General features: G+C 42.9%; 1 protein-coding gene across 3 annotated transcripts in view; it reads right to left on the reverse strand.

Annotated features, from left to right (window-relative positions):
• The window catches only part of MEGF10 (multiple EGF like domains 10), a 419,721-nt gene that overhangs the window by 216,497 nt on the left and 183,261 nt on the right, over positions 1–19,963 (reverse strand). For all 3 annotated transcript variants that reach the window (XM_029619232.1, XM_029619240.1, XM_029619250.1), the window contains 3 exons: positions 14,644–14,890; positions 11,294–11,414; positions 8,981–9,117 (listed from right to left, as the gene is read on the reverse strand). In XM_029619232.1, the coding sequence (XP_029475092.1) occupies positions 8,981–9,117; positions 11,294–11,414; positions 14,644–14,890 (505 nt within the window). The remainder of the gene's footprint in view (positions 1–8,980; positions 9,118–11,293; positions 11,415–14,643; positions 14,891–19,963) is intronic.

The following is a 19,963-nucleotide window of genomic DNA, read 5'->3' on the forward strand; positions in this document are numbered from 1 at the left end:
AAGGCTCCGCACTGACCCATCCCTGCGTGGTCCACGACCACCCCCGCTGGGGTGTGTAGGTTGCTGGTGGGTCCTTCCATCCTTCGAGGCCGAGGATCTTCTATGTCCCTTCCTGCCACCTCCAGGGTACGGAGTCATTTAGATGTCCTGCTTTGCTCTTCCCGGCTGTCCTTCACTGAGGGTCCTTGGAGTTTGTCATGGATATCTTGAACCTTCACCTTGGAGGCCTGACTTTTAACTTCCTCCGATGTCTTGGACTCTGGCTACGCCTTAACTCCGGTGGACTGTGCTCCAGTGGATAGCCTGAGGGTCGTTCTGGCCACTGCAGCCTCCTTTCTGGCTGAGGGTGTTTGCGTGATATCCAGATTCCACTCCATCCTGAGTTTTATAATGATTTTAGCTTGTCTTATCTTCATTTTGCCTGAGTCTGATCATTGTCTGAGTCTTATCCTCATTTCACCTGAGTCTGGTCTTCAGCATCCTTTGAGTCTTATCCTCATTTCGTCTGAGTCTGGTTGTTGTCTTCGTCTGAATCTGGTCTTCGTCATCGTCTGAGTCTCATCTTCATCATCATCTGAGTCTTGTCTTCGTCATCACCAGAGTCTTCATCATCAGTTCCAGTGTCTTCATCTGCCCTTACCTCATGTCTGGCCTGCTGCCTCTGCTGTTACCCAGCGACAGGTCCGAAAGGCTTGGAGTGGTCGGAGGACTACTCAGAGACCAACCTTGCATTGTTGGCCTCACCGAGGTCATGCAGGTCGGCGGGGGCTTGGGTTCCAGTCTCCACCCAGAGGAGGACCTGTCTCACCTGCCTCAGCGCTTCCTTGGAGCTCCTCTCCTGGTTCGCCGGGGTCCAAAGGCACCCCTCTCCCCGGAATCAGGAGTGCCCCCTAGCGCTCACTCCTATGGTTCCACTACACCTGCCTCTTGTTGGGTTGTTTTGGTGCGTAATATTTTGCTTTTGTGTGTTACTGAATATCCCAAGGCCCAGGGCTCAGTCATTGCTGGTTGGAGATCAGGTGCCTTTTCTTTTGAAAGGAATGAGTAGAAGAGGTGTCAAAAAGAAACAATGGACTCAAATCCATCTCTAGGGAGAAGAAGCTGAGGTGTGGTGTAAGAATTCTGTATGAACTCAGGGATAATTTCAGAGAAGAGTGGTGTGATAAGGTGCCCATCAGGTGTCACAAAGTGAAGATTATTGAAGACTATGGGAAAGATTTGAGAGCTGGAGCTTTGTTGTGATCTGGGAAGAAATTTGGGATAATTTTTTTTTCCATTGCTATGGAAGGATCTGGAGAGTAAATTACAAGGGAGAAGGAAAGAGTCAAATTACTTAAGGAACTGGCTGAAGAAATTGGAGAACCGGTTGCTAGAAAAAAAGTATGGTCACAGATTTAATAAGTTTCATTTGTGAAGATTAATTGGGCAATTTTCAGTTTGAGTTGTTATAAACCATCAATTCACTTTTAGAATCTCTCAGAATAATTAGGTAGGAACCTACACAATCTCTAGCATGTTTGTTGCTGCTGCTGCCTAGATTGGGAAATCGTGAGTGCTAGTTACAAGGTATGGAACAAGAGACTTAAGTAGAGGTTGGGGTTAAATAACTAAAAGAGCCTTGAAGCTGAGCTTCCACCCACAGGGGATGCTGGGCTCCCAGAAAGGTGGTTCTGTGGCAAAATTGTGCAATCAGGATCTACACTTTAAGATGCGAGACTCTGGGTACAAAAACATGGATTTCCCGCCCAGAGATTACTTATTTATGGTGCCCAAATAGGGACCCCAATTTACATTATAAACAAGCCTTGAAGTGCAGAAATTGTAACTTGGACTGTATTTTACTGTTTCACTGGGTTTTGGAATGGAATTGCTGTTTTTAAAAGCGGCAACCGTGTTTAAAGATAACTGCCTTTCCTGCTGAGTGAAAGCAAGCATGAGGAGAGTTGCATAGCACATGCCAAGGTGTCATCACACAGCGTCAATGTTGGTGAGCCAACTAGAAGTGACTGTGGAGGGGTGCTGCATCATTATGCTCCCTACACTGGTGATGTTGATTGCTGAGCTTGTGAAAAGCAGAAGGAACAGGGCATGGCTTGGCAAGAGTGAGCGAGGAGTGTGCAGAGCTGTGCAGAGTTCTGTTTCGCTGGAAAAATAATTTTTTGCTTAAGACCGGACTTTACTGCGGAATCATTTGAGATCACTTCCACACTTTTGCGATCTTTGCATCAGGACTGTGACTAGCGGTACCCTATTCAAGATCATTTGAGATTGCTCACATAGTTTTATGATCCTCCAGCTTGCTGAGACAGAGACTGAGAATAGTCAGAGCCAATATGAGATGGAAGGTGCCATCAGACACCATGTCACGACGGTCTCATTGCCACCTACATTGCTGCCAAAATGCTGTCGATAGGTATTGTGTGAAATTACCACAATAAACATCAAATTGAACATCCAAATGCTTAATGGGCGCCCATATGGGTGTAGTTGGAGGCTGAATAGATTAGTGCCCCATATGAGCATAGATGTAAGTTTTGCCAAATGTGCTGGATGCTGGTTTTATTCACCAGCGGGGGTGACAGGCCATGTTGTTTATCAAATGAGACTGTTAACCTGGTGCCTAGTTTACCAATGTTTACAGCTATTTGCGGCCCATCACTGTTGGTGGGTGGTCCAGCTATGATACCCGGAGACCAGAAGAGCCATCCATTTGTATCTTCCAGGAGTGAGTGATAGTGCCCCCAGTAAATCCAAACAGGAGTCACTCAGCCCAGAAATTGTCCACCCCAGTAGCAGTGGGATGGGAAGTGGCCTTTTTTCCATCTACATATGACATTTCAGTTCTGGTGGCCCTAGATGTAGGACTGATCTTGCCAGGGCATGTGAGGGGCCTCCTGTGGACAGTAGTAACCATGCAGTGAGACCAAAGGTGGAGCTGCTCATCAAAATGTTATCCTCAATGCCTCAGCAGTGGGGAGAAATCAGAAGCTGTGGGAGTTAGGAGGTCACCAACACCTATGGTCTCAGAACATAAGATTGGGATTGGCTGCAGTGTGTTGCGGCAAATAGGAGGTTACTAGACTGCCTCCACCTCTATTTCATGCTGAAGCAGATGCCATGGAACTGTGAACTGAGGCATTAGAGAACTTCAGTCAGATGGAGCTATCATTGGAGGATGACCACGAGGATGTGTCATGTCAACAGAAGGATCCACCCTTGCTGCCCCCTAAACCTGATAATTTACAAGAGTATTTAGGCCTAGCAAAGGAACTGGGGCACAGTGTGTCCTCTTCATGGCTCAGTGAAGGAAGTGAAAGCTGATGCTCCCATAGAATTTTCTCCCCTTGTAAGGAAAGGGAGACCCTGGATCAATTCCTGGTGTAGATGCTTGGAGTGATTTATCCTCCTTATCTGATGTGGACTATTCAACCATGCCTATTCCAGATGCCTGAAGAAATGGGTACTAGATGAGCCCTGGAAATCTGCCAGTGGATAGCACTGTAACCTGGTTATCTCAAGCATATGGGGTTGTGTTGAGATAGATACAGAGGTTGTTTGGGCTCATTACCCTTATGTGCCTCTAAATATCATGGACTATGTGGTGAGATGGTGGGACAAATGGGTGAGGGAACATATTGAAGCACAACTGCTAAAAGATAAGTGATATGCTGATTATACAAGGAGTCATCTGCTGTTCCAACAAACTGTCTCTCATAAACTAAAGCAGATGTAGCAGGGGCATAACATTCACAAGTATTATGCCCAGAGGTGCCCACAGATACTGGTATGAAGATAAAATCTTGCCAAATGGGACTATTGTGAGGAAACCTCATCCCAAACTTTATCTGGTCTATTAGAAAGAAGATCCTGCCTTTAAAGGATTGGACTTTCAGCAAGTTTATTATCATGCTTGCTATTGTTTTGGGGGTGCTTTCTCTTCTTTTACACTGCAGGTCTCAGTAAGGGAGACCAATTAAGAACAAGAAGATAAAAGAGGTCTTTCATGAGGAGGCAGTATTAAGTTTTAGTTGTTAACCACTGGACTGGAAAATTCTTTATAAATCCATATACCTGAAGATCTTGTTATAGTTTAAGAAAGAAAGAATCATTATTCATAATTTGATTTGATTATTGCTGACATTGTTTGAGGGTGTTTGTGGGATGTATTGGTTTTGCGGTGTGCTGAAAAAAACATATAAAAATACCTTGCTATAAAAATTAATAAAATTTTGGGAAAAAGAGTTTATGATTTAATTTGTCCTACATCAATGCATTTGACTAACATATTTCAAATTTTTAGGTGAATACATTGGGCCAGAATTTAGTAGCTACTCGCAAACGTAGATTTGTCCGAGCAACCCGGCACGCGCAGCCGCACGCATGTTATAAAATCCAGGGTTGGCACGCACAAGGGGGTGAACACTTGTGCACCTTGCACGCGCCGAGCCCTAGGGGAGCCTCATCGGCTTTCCCTGTTCCCTCCGAGGCTGCTCCAAAATCGGAGCAGCCTCGGAGGGAACTTTCCTTCCGGCCCCCCATTTTCCCCTCCCTTCCCTTACCTAACCCGCCCCCAACCCTATCTAAACCCCCCCAACCTTTGTTTACTAGGTTGCGCCTGCCTCTGGGTAGGCGTAGGTTGCACGCGCCATCTGAGTGCCAGCACACGATCCCAGGCACAGCGGCAAATGGCCGCTGTGCCTGGAGGTTCCGGCCATGTCCCGCCCTGCTACCGAACCGCCCCACCCCCACCCCGCCCCTTTTTTCGAGCCCCGGAACATATGCGCATCCCGGGGCTTTACGCGTGCCACTGGGCCTTCTGAAAATAGGCCCGGTGCATGTAACCCCCCCCTACGCGCGTAAATCCGCCTGGATTTATGCATGTAGGCTTTGAAAATCTGCCCCATTATTGGAAGTGAACTTACTATAGTTATTAATCTATATTTCTTTTACAGATATTCTTAATTTTTTTTAAGAGGAGCATTTCCACTGGAAGTGTGTGATTTTATGCTATGAGAGAGATAAGGAATGTGAAGACATTGGGTGTTCTCACTGAGGGAAATCCAGAAGAACTTGAAGAGTGAGGAGGTTAATTAGGGAGAAAGTAGGTTGATAATTGATATGTAGTGTGAATTTCTCTTTAGGTTCGAGGAAGTATTTCTTATTGATGGCCACAATGAGAAATGTTCTTCACTGTTTAAGTATTATACGTTTTTTTCAGATGGCGAAGTTTTAAAGAGTTTAGGTTGGCTTTGTCATCAGAATCTCGATTTTCCTTTCCAAACTATATTGGTATGGTGTATATTAACAGTTAATTGTTTTATTCTACAGGATGTTGAGAGACTCTTGTTTCTTGGGATTCTGAGAGGATCCACCACAATTTAACAGTGAGAGTGCTATGTAGTAGGACAACAACATTCTATTTTACATGCAATGTTGGTTGGTTTCTTACTTTGGCAAATATCACTGGTAAACAAAATGCTATGGTACCACTCTGAAAGTTGAGGGGAGAGACAATGAAAACCTGAATGTATTTTTAGCCTGGTTGATAAGGGTAGTCTAGGCCTGTTAATCCATTTCAACGCAGCTATAGTAGATTGCTTTGAGAATTTCCCTCTTTATAGTCTGAAATAGGTGGCATTGGGTTGGATACTACAAACATACCCAAGAATTTCCAAAGTTTTGAAAGATACTCTTTGCAAGGCTTTCCTTCTTTATGCTATATAAGACTGAGACATCTGAAGAGATGGAGGCACACAGGAAGCTTGTTTGGTAGCATCCAGCTTCAACTGTCTTTGAAAACAACAAGCATGAAAGATAAGTATTTTAGAAATGCAGGAATCCAAGGCTTTAGCATACTGGGGAGAAGCATTTAGCTGCTGCTGTTCCTTTCTGATTCTATCAAGCCATTTAAAGAGTTTTAGTTCAGTAGCAAAAATAGGATACTGTGTGAAATTCTTGGTATCTATTGTTCTGTAATTACGTCCATGTAGATGTTTAAAGACTTCGCAACCATCACTGCTTTGTATTCCATCACTGGTGGGCTGTAGGCATTAAGCATTTCTGTGCTATGCACCAGCTCTATGGAATTCAGTTCCATATGATATAAAGCAGGAAGTTGAACTCTTGGAAATTAGTTAAAACTTGGATGATTGACCAGGCTTGGTAAGAGTTGGGTGAGTCAATCTGCAGAATTCAGGAGCTGACTTGAGTCGGAATTATAAGGGTAGGGGTTTGAAATGTTGCTATTTATAAGACAATTATGCACAAAGGGTATCGTGGGGGTTGGAGACATTGGCTGTAATTGTTTATTGTAAAAGTCTTATATATTGCTAATATAGGGGGTTATTTTTCTAAACGTTTATCGCACGCGTTAGGGCCTTATCGCACAAGATAAGGCCCTAACGCACGCATTAAACCCCTATCGCACGCGAAAGGGGGCTTTTCGTGTGCGATAGGATGTTAATTAGCTGGAGGGGAGGGGCCGGGGCGGGGAGGGGGAGGAGTCGGCCGCGGCACCGCTGCCGGCGATAATGTGAGGGACATTATTGTCAGCAGTAGCGCGGCAAATAGCACCACTTTTTACGGTGGCGCTATTTGTGGGAAAGGCTGCAGCCAGCCGCACTGCGGCCGGCGAAATCGCACCGCCGGGGTGTGAACAGCTGCAGCCTTTTGCAGGCCTGCCCCCTTTTTCGCTGGATTCATCATTCTGTGAATTCATCATTCTGCCTTGAACACAAACTGGGACAGGATTGAGACATCACTGACGTTAGCTGCCAGTTTTAGCAGAGCTGATCGGAAAGGGAAAAACATTAGGAAAACTATTTTGTTCATTTAAAAAAGTATAGTATAACAATTACAACTATTTTTAGCTCTAATACCATAAAGTGCATTGCTTTGTATCATATCTTGTTCCAACAGTAGCCCGGTATACTCCCTTACTGCTTAAGGAAATTAAAGTAGTAAAAAAAAATATATGAACTGAAGTTGTAAATTTAAGTAGTGAGAAGGTGGAATGGCAGTAGATGAGCAGACACTCAGACACAATAAACCTATACTCCAAAAATGGGAATACCAAAAGCAAGCTGAATCAGACCTGGATTATCCAAGTAGCCTGTGTGAAATTGTGGACAAGTTTTTCTTCAGCAAACCAGAGCTACAAGTTGCAGGAGGCAATAGAACAAAACGATCTGCCTGTTGCTGATAAACTGAAACTATTTGGTAATCCTAGCAACGGGCTGCTTTCATTCTGCGCCTACAGGAAAAGCAAAATCTGCTAGAACCAGGATCCACTGTATGAAATCAGGAAGTCTCATTTCTCTGTAAAGCAAAGTTTAAAACATCTGTCCAAACAGTCACTTTAATGTCTGAATAGTGACTATATCTGGCACACTGCTATATGTCATGTATACGAGTATAGCACAGTATATTTTGGTTTATAAATCTTCGACTCTCTACAAGTCCCGCATGCTAGGTACTTACATGCCATTTTTTTCTACCACGTTTTGGGCTGTTTCTGCCAAAATAAGATCCTACTGCAATTTTCTATGACGTTAAAGACATTTTAAAATCAGAAGTTTGCTTGGATCTGCAGCATTGCACAGTGCCATATGTTTGTGGATTTCAAACCCCCCCCCCCCTTTCCCTTTATTTGATTCAACCCGCTTAACAGTATTTGGATTTTCCCACAAAAATAATTTTATATTTTGTATTTCCTCTGTATGACATTTTTGGGGGTTTGTTACCAGAAGTTATGACTGCAATCCTGTGAAATCTTCCCACAGGAACTGACTGTGGTGACACCTGCCACTGAAGACAAAGCTGTGCTGGAACGTTCTCAGTTGTAGGAGTCTTTAGCAAATCCTGCAGGCTGTTAGTTTCTTCTGATACCTTTTTCTGTTGAATTAACACTTTAGTACCAGAGCCCCATAGCCTCTGGTGCAATGGACTCCATGGAGGGCATTTGAACCACAGAGTTCAGGGATAAGTGTAACATCTTTCTCAAAATGAAATTGCTATATGCCTTCCTAGTGTAGATATACTGAAAAAAACAGGACTGGTCTTTAGGATAGCCACAACATTTAAATTAACTCTGAACCAAAGGAGTTAGGGCTCATTAACAGAGCGGCTATCCGCTGGTACCGGCAGTCTTTCCGATTTATGCCACAAAACGCATTTAGGCATTATCGAGTTCTAAACCATGGCCAGAGGTGCCAGGAATCAAGCTGGCCCAATGGAAGGAAGAAACAGATAGCTTGCAAGACCAATGGAATAACTGGGTTCAGATGCTGTCTCTGCCGCCAGCGCTTGTTGGGACTCGTAGTACCTGTATGTAATTTGCTGTAAAGCCTGTCCTGGGGACCCTACAGGCAGCTGCGATTTCAGGATATCCATAATGAATATGCATGAGATAAATTAGCATATACTAGGCTTCCAATGTATGCAAATTTATCTCATGCATATGGACTGTGGATATCCTGAAAGCCCAACTGGCTGTGAGGTCTCCAGGACAGGCTTGGGAAGCCCTGCTGTCAAGTTCCCAGCTGTAGAATGCCAAGGTAACAGATAATAAAACGGACTGACTAGTCATGCAACTCACAACTGGATTTTTCTGACTACAGACACTGATGGAGGTAGAAACTCTCACTGATATAATCAGGGACCCACATTTTTCACAGGGTCAAGTTCTGGCTATTAGGAACCCCACCATAGACGGCAATAAAAAGTTAGGGAAAAGTTTGAAAATACCAGGCTCCGCACCTCCTTTGGATCACACTAATTGCAGTGGACATCCCGAAAACCAGACCTGTTTAAGGCACTCACTCGGGGTCTGCAGTTAGCTATCCCTGTACTTGGGAAGAGGAAAGGATTTAATCCACAGAGGGCAAAGCAACCAAGAAAGAAAACTGTGCGACTAATACAACATTATATTCAGTTGCAGTGATTCTTCCATACTGAGTGAAAGCAGCGCGTCGCTCCTCACCGTTCTCCAGTATAGCCTGGGCTGCAGTTGCACTGGCCTGTGGCAGAGTCGCACAAACCTCCGTTGTGGCACTGACACTCCTGGGAGCAGTTCCTTCCATAGCGACCCTCCTGACATGGCTGGCCACACACCGTGCCCTGGATTGAAACAGAATCTAATGAGTAGTTCTAGGAGAGCAAGGGGGAGGGAATGCAGGGCAGGAGGCTGAGATTCTATTTTCCAGATGTACAATATACTAAACGTTTTCAGCCTTATACTAGTTAATCGGCTGCCTACATGTCCAAGGTGATAATATGCCTGCATCTGCAGGCTGGAAGTCAAAGATAATAAAAGCCCTTATCTCAGAAAGGCCTTCTTTTGCTAAAGGAAGAAATATTGAGGACAGCTTTAACAATTTTTTTATGGCATTTTAAGTCAAAAAGCTGCACGTTGCCCATGGGTTGCCTCTTGGTAAAGCTTTAAAAGGTGCTGGGTAAAATGCCTCCCTTTCTGTCTTGTTGGCTAGGCAAATCAATTCACAAAGAGCGTGCCGTGCTGAGCAGCAAATTACTTTCTGGCCGATGCAGTAAATTGCGCTCAGGCCGAAGGCACCGTTAGCCCCCATTTGGACGCGCGTTTTCCACGCGCTACTTTTACCCCTTATACAGTAAGGAGTAATAGCGTGTGGAAAACGCGTGTCCAACCACCCTGGAAACTAATAGCACGTGCAACATGCAAATGCATGTTGATGAGCCTATTAGTTAGTCCCGTACGATACAGAAAGTAAAATGTGCAGCCAAGCCGCACATTTTACTTTCAGAAATTAGCGCCTGCCAAAGGCAGGCATTAATTTTGGCCGGCACCGGGAAAGTGTACAGAAAAGCAGAAAAAACTGCTTTTCCGTAAATCCTCCGACTTAATATCATAGCGATATTAAGTCGGAGGCCCCAAACATATAAAAAAAGAAAAAATCTAAAAAACATTTTTTAAAAATCTGCCCATGGGTTGGAAAACAGACGCTTTGCCGGCATCCGTTTTCCGAACCCGTGGCTGTCAGCGGGTTCGACAACCGACGCCGGTAAAATTAAGCGTCGGCTGTCAAACCCGCTGACAGCCGCCGCTTCTGTCAAAAAGGAGGCGCTAGGGATGCGCTAGTGTCCCTAGCGCCTCCTTTTTACCGCGGGCCCTAATTTGCATACCTGGGCTTCCTGAATCGCACGCCCAGGAGAGTGGCTTGGGCGCGCGCCAGGAGAGCGGGCGCTCGCCGGCTCTCCCGCAAAGTTTTCTGTATCGGCCGTTTGTAAATACTTGAATTTGGTCCCTTGTGAGAGCACAGAAAAACTGAATTCCTTTTCCTTCCTGATTACTGTAAGGTTGTCCCCCTGAAATTTCCCGAATGCTGGCAGTGATCTGATTCACATGTCACTGAAAGCACCTCAAATAAACTGTACCTGGTCACGAAAACCAATCAGAAAAGATTAGCATCAGAGCATCTTATCGCTTTAACATTGCACTCATTGGATAACTTCAGCCATTCTATACACAATTAGGTAAATACTCAGTAACCTGTCTTTCCTTTTTCTAAGCTCTAGACATGAAGAGGGTAATTGTAACAGCCTACGTAGAGCTAAAATCTTCTTTTTTATTCACAGACTTTAGCCTGAATGTTCAAAGCGGATTTGTGTGCATAATTCTGCTTTGAAACTTCACAGATATGCGCAAAACCCGCTGTGGCCAACACACACACAAAGTTACACCTTTTCAAAAATTGAAAGTCTGCGCATGAATACTTTCCCCGCCCCCTCCAAACCCGCCCCCGAAATGCCACCTTACTATGCATGTAAAAGTATGCGTACAATCACGGTCCACGTGTGCTTTTCCATGCATAGGCCCTGAACTGATTCGTAAATGGTGACTCCCGCGCAGAAACCAGGTTTTCTGCATGCACATCCTTATGGAAATCGGGCCCTCATATGGTGATTAGTAAGGAAATCTCTCTCATGTCTGCCTTTGTCTTTAATTCTGCTGATGTTATAGTGCTGTAGTGCAGCAAAGCGGTACTAGCCTAGCATGGAAAAATCAGCAACATTAATAAAGACCAGACAATGTCAAATTCATTTTAGATGATTAAATTACAATGACTACAGTAAATAGTAGACTCCAGTAATTAGCCATTGTGTTTATTCTACTAACTTTTTTTTTTATAATTGACTACTACTGAAATGATTAAATGTGGTCAGTGATTTCAGCAGTTGATTGCTTTTCTATTGATTAACATAGGAAAAGAAGGTCACCAGCAAAGCGATTATGTGCTGGATTTTGTTAACCATTTACCTTCCAGCCAGCTGGGCAGGAACAGTCTCCGGTGATGTGGTGGCAGACTCCACCATTCTGGCAGGGGCATCGTTCTTCACACTGTGGGCCATGCTTGCCAGGAGGGCAGAGATCTTCACAGCTAAAAGTTTTAAGGTACAACAAAGCGATTATTAGATACTCTCTATGGAGTGGGGTTCTTCCATTTCTTCACTGATACACGAGTGGTATCTGGTGAGAAGCTGAGAGGCTAGACAGGATCTTGGGCCACTCCTTCCATGACTCTGCTGCAGCTCATGGTTCTGTGCATATGCAACAACTGATCTAGCTAGGATCGTCAAACTCATTTTATTTCGGACCTTAATTTTGATATTTTCTGCAGTCTGGCACACCAAGCAATTAGCTTCTGCTTTGTGTAGAGAGAATACAAGGGATGTTACCAGTATCTAGTCCAGTACAAAAGGTCCAAATTACTGTACAATACGGGCATGATGTAGTAAAGTTGTTTTCCCATTCTGTGTTTACAACAAATATGGTTCGTCCAACAAAAATTCTGTAAGAAATTGGACAGTTTTTCCATTTTTGGCCCATCCTTAAATTTGACATGCCATAAGAACATAACACAAGACGTGCCATGTTGGGTCAGACAAAGGTTCATCAAGTCCAGCATTCTGGTCTGACAGTGGCCAGTCCGGGTCACAAACTACCCCTCTGATCCCCAATAGTTGATCTATTTCTTGTATCTCACTCCCAGGGATAAGCACCGGCTTTCCACGTCTACTTGGCTAATAACTGTTTATGGACTTTTCCTTCAGGAACTTGTCCAGTCCTCTTTTGAACTCCCACTATGGTAGCTGCCTTGACCACGTCCTCCGGCAACAGGCTCCATAGCATGATTGTGCGCTGAGTGAAAAAAAATACTTCCTATGATTTGTTTTAATTCTGTCGGTTGCTAGTTTCATGGACTGTCCCCTAATCCTAGTGTTGTTTGAAACGGTAACTAACTGTTCCCTATTTACCTGTTCCACCCCACTCATGATTTTATAAACCTTGATCATATCTGCTCTCAGTCATCTCTTTTCCAGCTAAGCTAAGGAATCCTAATCTGTTTAGCCTTACTTCATAAGGGAGCTTTTTCCATGTTCTGTTCAATTCTGCACAATATGTGATACTATCAGTGCAATAAAGCAGTGGCTATGACACTGGCAAGCAAGGCTGCTTTTTCCCTATGAGTAGAAGAGGCAGGGAAGCCCACTCCATGAGCACACAGGGCTCTGCCGCAGTGACTCTTCTGGCCAGTTCCTCTAATCGCAGGCCGCAGGTGACAGCCCTCTGCTTCCTGCTCCATCCGCAGCCTCTCCCTTCCCAGGGTCTGGGTGACTTTTTTTGCAGGGTTTGTCAGTACCACCTGGTAATGGAGGGAGTTTGTGTCACTGATAAAGAGGTGACCAAAGAATCTGAATTTATTTTCAGTGGTGAGTAGTAAGGGGGAAACATCCTAATTGATCCAGGTCACCCAGCCATTTCACAGATTACTTTCAACCAATGCAGTATGGATTTCTTTTAATTTATAAATGCATGGATTTCTTGATATATTTGGGGGGTTTTTTGCAGTCAACGCCTAAAAATCAAAGATGATACATTTAGACACCGTGACATGGTTTCTGAAAGATATTTGCATTATCAATAAATATCAGTTTCATGAATATACATATATTGCACGGGCCAGGAGGAGGAGGCAGCATGCAGTACGCAGTGCCCTCCTTTCACCCAGTGCAGAGGAGGAAAGCCGTAGCAGTAGGCAGGCAGCTTCAGATTAAGAGGGAGGGAAGGCAAGGAGGCGAATCCTGGGGCAGGCAAAGAGAGGCAGGGTGGCAGTCAATATGGAAAAAATAAAGGGCCCGTCCACACAAACTTGCCTAGGGCCTTTTAAGTGGGTCAGTGGCCCTGCTGGCAAGGAAATAATAAATATAGGGAGGGCAATAATCAAAGGCATTTCCACAGGTAAAAGCTGTGTTTGATTATTGTCCACCTTGTATGTGGGTAAAAGTACATGTGCACTTCTGCAATGTATATACATTTATCTTTATACCATGGGAATGGGGGAGGGCAGAGAACAGAACTACAAGCATAACTGTGTGCTGAAAACTTACATGCAGAGAAAGCAGGTGCAAATGTGTGGGCATAATATTTCCTTGGGTAAAGGAATACTACTAGGGCTGGCACATCACAATGGGTGAACTAGGCTGTGGCCTAGGGTGCCAGCCATTAGGGGACGACAAAGAGCAACCATGTGGAGCCGCGAGTGGAGCCCATCCCAATACTGGCTGAGAGGAGTAGAGACTCAGCGGGCCGTGAGCAGAGCCTATCCCGCTTGGGGCCGGGAAATGCAGACACTCGGCGGGCCGCAAGCAGCGCACATCCTGCTCGCGTCCAAGAGAAGCAGAGTCTCGGCAGGCCACGAGCAGCACCTCTGTTTGTGTGTGTATGAGTGAGAGGGATTGTGTGTGTACGAGACAGCAATGGTGAGAGAAAGGGAAGGAGCCTATGTAAGGGTGCATGTGTGAATGAGACAAGGAACCTAAGTGTGTGTAAAAGAGGGCACCTATCTGAGTGAATGAGGTCAGGGCCGGAGCCGGGGCCTGGACTGCGGGAGGGGGAGGCGGACAGGCAGAAGGTTCGGCTAGGGTGCCTAATACCCTTGCACTGGTCTTGAATACTACTGGTGTATAATTGCTTTGGATATTGATATAAACGTACCCATGGAGTTTGTACCAATGCATCCAGCTTCTATTGGTTTTGTTTTTTCATATTTGTGAAAAATGATGCTCACATGCCCTCTGGCAATCATGGTATCTTATTCAGTGGCATACCATGTGCCAAATATGGAGTATACTGTAGATTGCCATGTGTTGTCATTGCCCTGCCAATAGAGCTCTCTGTATGAGTCCTGTGGCTTGCCATAAGTAGACACACTACATACACACACATGAGTTCAGGCATGTCATGCAATTCTCAAGGATGTCCCTGTATGAGCCAGTTCTAGCACTGTAAGGATAATAATAGTAATAAATATTAATTTAATATAGTTATTATGCAATTATTTGAAGACATACTGATTTAGATCCAGAAGCAATTAAGAAGACATATAGATGGGGTCAACTTAAAACCAGCGGATTTTCAAAGGAGTTATGCATGAAAAAGTAGCAATTTTCAAAAGTCCATTTGCATGTTTACTACCCAGCTTTATGCACGTAAATCCTTTTGAAAATTACTTCCTATATGGATAGCACAAAAGCTTACTAAACTTTGCCCTCCCATGCCACTGTACACCCATATGCATGCCGTGATTGATAGACATTTTCACTCACAAAGCTCCGGTGTATCCAGGAGGACAGGTACATTCTCCAGTCACATGATCACAAGTAGCACCATTTTGGCATTGACATTTTTGGTGGCAATCATTCCCGTATGTTCCTTGGTTGCAGCGTTCTTCACAGCGCCAGCCCTTGAACCCAGGAGCACAGTGGCAGGCTCCAGTGATGGGATTACATAAGGCTCCATTCTTGCACTGACAGCGGTTACTGCAGTGAGGTCCCCAGTGGTCACCATCGCAGGCTGTGGGGTGGAAAGGAAAACATTATGGACCCTGTTTTGCTGTAATCATATATGGGAGAAACTCTAGGAAAAGCTAGAGTTCTATGTCATTTCCTCGGTTAACACAAATTCCAAGGTAACTCATGACATGATCAGGAGAAGCCATTACAATCTCAGATGCCTTAACAGAGGCATTCTTAAGTCTTTTCTGAATCTTACAAAGTTAGATCCAGAGCTGGATCCAATATTGTAGGAGAGATCTCACCAACAATCTATACCAGTGGTTCTCAACCAGTGTGTAGGGACACACTGATGTGTCACCAAGGGGTGGAAGGTGTGTCACCAAAAATTTGACACAGCAAGCCTATGCTTTCTATAACAGCCACGTGTGCTTGCTGCTTGAGGAGAGTGTGGAATAAGGAGCTGGTACTTAAAATTCCTCATCACCGCTCCCTGTTGCTGCTTTTCCCTCAACCCTGGCAATCACTGCCACCACCAATCCAAGCCAGAAATGTTGCAGGCATGCTGTACCCTGCCCTGCCATCTCACCGCACCTCCCCCTCCCCCTCCCACTTCTGGGAGTTGCAGTTTTTCTCTGTATGTTTGTTTATAATTTATGGTCTTTTATTCTGTATTAGATAAGTCAGTCTGCATTCTGCATGTTTGACAGAGGTGAGGGGATTCTGCTAACTAGGATGTAGTTTCTGTGTAGGAGTCTAGAGCAGTCTGGCTTGCTTTGTTATTCCCAATAGTAAGTGTACTGTGTTTTATATTTGCAGTCTTACTTTTTCATAGGTAAGTTTGTTGCCTTTCAAGTCCTGGGTGTTAGCATTCTTATGGTATGGCTGGTGTGCTATATAATTTCTAAATGTCTTTTTAGCAGGTTTTCATGTTATTTCATGAAGTGGCTGGCAGAGAAGGGATTCTGAAGTATTATTACTGCGGGGATACCCGATTTTTAATATATTTTTTATATGGTGAGTTAAAAGGGGAAATTTCCTAACTCTGCTCTGTATAAACTCCAGAAGAGGTCACAACTTTCTGAGGTTGACAGTGAAATGTATGAGAGTTTGTCTGTATCAAAAAACTGTGTGCTGCGTATGCATATCAGTCCCAGATTTCTCACTGATGCAATATGCAAAGATTAACATTTTTGTGAAAAATATAACCTTTAATAATGATATTTTATAAGCAGTTATTGAAATTAAAGAATATGTTATCTTTCTCCTGTATCATTTTCAACAATACAATATCTAGGATTTTTTTTCAGTATAGCTTTTAAATGTAGTGTGCAATGTGTCACGCACATGAGCATCATCTGTCAGGTGTGTCTTGACAGAAAAAAGGTTGAGAACCACTGATCTATACAATGGCATAATCACTTCCTTTTTTATTTATTTTTTTTTTAAAGAATTATGCCTCTCCCTGTGCAGCTTAGCATCTCTCCGGTTCTGGCCACTGTCTTGTTGTACTGTTAGTACTTTGAAAATCTTGGATGTAATCACCTTAAGGTCTCTTTCCTGTCTTGTGGACATTACTATCTCACTCTGCATCTTGTACTGCTTCCTTGACTCTTTGTGTCTCAAATTCATAACTCTGCAGCCAAGCATAGATCACTTCTCATTCTGTCTATTCTCTCAAGCATTTCTACTCTGTTGTAGATCTTAGTGTTATCTGCAAAAAGACAAACCCACTTGATTCAAGTTCAACCTCAAATGTTCTACATATATCGACTGAGAACTGTACTGAGTCTAGATACAGCATATAGGAGATAGATCCAAAGTCCTTCAAGCTATCTTTATTAATAAATATACAACTCTATTAAACAAAGCCCTTGCTTCAGGGGCTGTAAAGAATCACAAAACTCGGCCTGAGTCGGACTTTGTTTGATAGAGTTGTATATTTATTAATAAAGATAGATTGAAGGACTTTGGATCTATCTCCTTTTCTTTTCGCTACCTCATGCCTTTGATAGATCAACTCCCTTGTTGCTTTTTAGATACAGCATATAGACATACAATATGTAGAACATTTGAGATTGAACATGAACCAATGGTTCAAACTTTAATTTTTTTAAAACTCTTTACTTATAGTTTTTTCTTGGTATACAAAGATGAGCATACACATAACAATGCTTTTTCCAAGTGAATGATGAACTTCAACACTCGAATTGCTAGTAATCATAAACAACATAAACATAGTTCTGTCAATTCAATAGGGACCAATTATAACAATACCATTATTATTTAACCAGTTTTATAATAGGCATGGTATACTCCCCATATTAGTTCATATTTAAAGGCTTCATTTTGCAGATCATATTGTAAACGTTCAATATCTGCTATATCTTGAACTCGATCATGCCAGTAGTCGATTTGGTGGTTATATTTTCAAAAGGTGGCAATTGTGAATCTAGCTGCCAGTAGAAGCTGACCAAAGAACCATCCCATCTGCCAAGGAGACCTGTAAAGGGTACAATACCCACTGGGAAACCAAGTATATATGCTACTTCCTGTGTGATCTGTGTCCAGAATTGTCTGATCCCTTGGCAGTGCCACCACATAAGTATATATGATCCAGTTTCACCACACCCCCTCCAACAAGCAGTATCTGCTACTGGATAGAATACTGGCATACGGTATGTTCTATGTAACAGCCTAACCATTAATTCAACCCTTTTAACACATATAGAACTACAATGACCAGCAATCCAAACTTTAATTGTCATATTTTCCCCAGATCTGCTGCTGATTAACTGTGGCTTCACCAATTAAAGCAACTTCACATTAAATATGCCTGTTATGGTCCTTTCAAATTGGCCAAATCTGTTTAAACTCTGATGCGGATTGGCTAATATGAGAATTTCATACCAGAATATATATTTAAAATGTTGTACAACTAATCTGAGAAAACATGTAGCTCCAAAAGATCTGTGGAGAAGATATATGTAAGAGGTTTTTGCACCTCAAAGAAGATGTATTGCCTATAATATCTAAGGCGTATTATACACCTTCAAAAAAGAAGTCACAATTAGATCAAAATGATTTTCAGGTTTTGTTACCAAAGGAAACATCTAAGATTGATATTTCTGCTGTATTGGAACATATAGAGGAAGAAATACTGGAAACATCAACATTTGTGGTGACTTTTCTGATGGAGGTGGACAGAGAGTGGATCTTTAAAAGATATTTCTTACATAAGCATGAGATAGTTTTGAAACATAAGGTTCAAATCTTCCCAGACTTATCCATACAAACACAGATGAAAAGGCAACAGTTTTTATTGTTGAAACCACAAGCTAATCTGAGAAAACATGTAGCTCCAAAAGATCTGTGGAGAAGATATATGTAGAGGTTTTGCACCTCAAAGAAGAGGTATTGCCGATAATATCAAAGGCATATTATACACGTCCAAAAAGCAAGAAACCTGTGAGGGAGTCGGTTGGACCATTAGATGACCGAGGGGTTAAAGGGGCTCTTAGGGAAGATAAGGCCATTGCAGAAAGACTAAATGAATTATTTGCTTCTGTGTTTACTAATGAGGATGTTGGGGAGATACCAATTCCTGAGATGAGTTTCAGGGGTGATGAGTCAGAAGAACTGAACGAAATCACTGTGAACCTGGAAGATGTAGTAGGCCAGATTGACAAACTAAAGAGTGACAAATCACCTGGACCAGATGGCATGCATCCTAGCATACTGAAGGAACTAAAAAATGAAATTTGAGACCTATTAGTAAAAATTTGTAACCTATCATTAAAATCATCCAGTGTACCTGAAACCTGGAGGGTGGCCAATGTAACCCCAATATTTTAAAAATGCATCAGGGGCGATCCGGATAACTATAAACTAGTGAGCCTGACTTCAGTGCCAGGAAAAACAGTGGAAACTATTCTCAAGATCAAAATCATAGAGCATATAGAAAGACATGGTTTAATGGAACACAGTCAACATGGATTTACCCAAGGGAAGTCTTGCCTAAGAAATCTGCTTCATTTTTTTGAAGGGGTTAATAAACATGCGGATAAAGGTGAACCGGTAGATGTAGTGTATTTGGATTTTTAGAAGGCGTTTGACAAAATCCCTCATGAGAGGCTTTTAAGAAAACTAAAAAGTCATGGGATAGGAGGCAATGTCTTTCATGGATTACAAACTGGTTAAAAGACAGGAAACAGAGAGTAGGATTAAATGGTCAATTTTCTCAGTGGAAAAGGGTAAACAGTGGAGTGCCTCAGGGATCTGTAATTGGACCAGTGCTTTTTAATATATATATATATATATATATATAAATGATCAGGAAAGGAATACGATGAGTGAGGTTATCAAATTTGCGGATGATACAAAATTATTCAGAGTAGTTAAATCACAAGCGGATTGTGATACATTACAGGAGGACCTTGCAAGACTGGAAGATTGGGCATCCAAATGGCAGATGAAATTTAATGTGGACAAGTGCAAGGTTTTGCATATAGGGAAAAATAATCCTTGCTGTAGTTACACGATGTTAGGTTCCATATTAGGAACTAACACCCAGGAAAAAGATCTAGGCATCAAAGTGGATAACACTTTAAAATCGTTGGCTCAGTGTGCTGCAGTAGTCAAAAAAGCAAACAGAATGTTAGGAATTATTAGGAAGGAAATGGTGAATAAAACAGAAAATGTCATAATGCCTCTGTATCGCTCCATGGTGAGACGACACCTTGAATACTGTGTACAATTCTGGTCGCCGCATCTCAAAAAAGATATAGTTGCGATGGAGAAGGTACAGAGAAGGGCAACCAAAATGATAAAGGGGATGGAACAGTTCCCCTATGAGGAAAGGCTGAAGAGGTTAGGGCTGTTCAGCGCTGGAGAAGAGAAGGCTGAGGGGGGATATGATAGAGGTCTTTAAGATCATGAGAGGTCTTGAACAAGTAGAAGTGAATCAGTTATTTACACTTTCAAATAATAGAAGGACTAGGGGGCATTCCATGAAGTTAGCAAGTAACACATTTAAGACTAATCGGAGAAAATTCGTTTTCACTCAACGCACAATAAAGCTCTGGAATTTGTTGCCACATGATCTGGTTAGTGCAGTTAGTGTAGCTGGGTTCAA

Source organism: Rhinatrema bivittatum, chromosome 1 (genome assembly GCF_901001135.1).
Source record: "Rhinatrema bivittatum chromosome 1, aRhiBiv1.1, whole genome shotgun sequence".
Lineage (NCBI taxonomy): Eukaryota > Metazoa > Chordata > Amphibia > Gymnophiona > Rhinatrematidae > Rhinatrema > Rhinatrema bivittatum.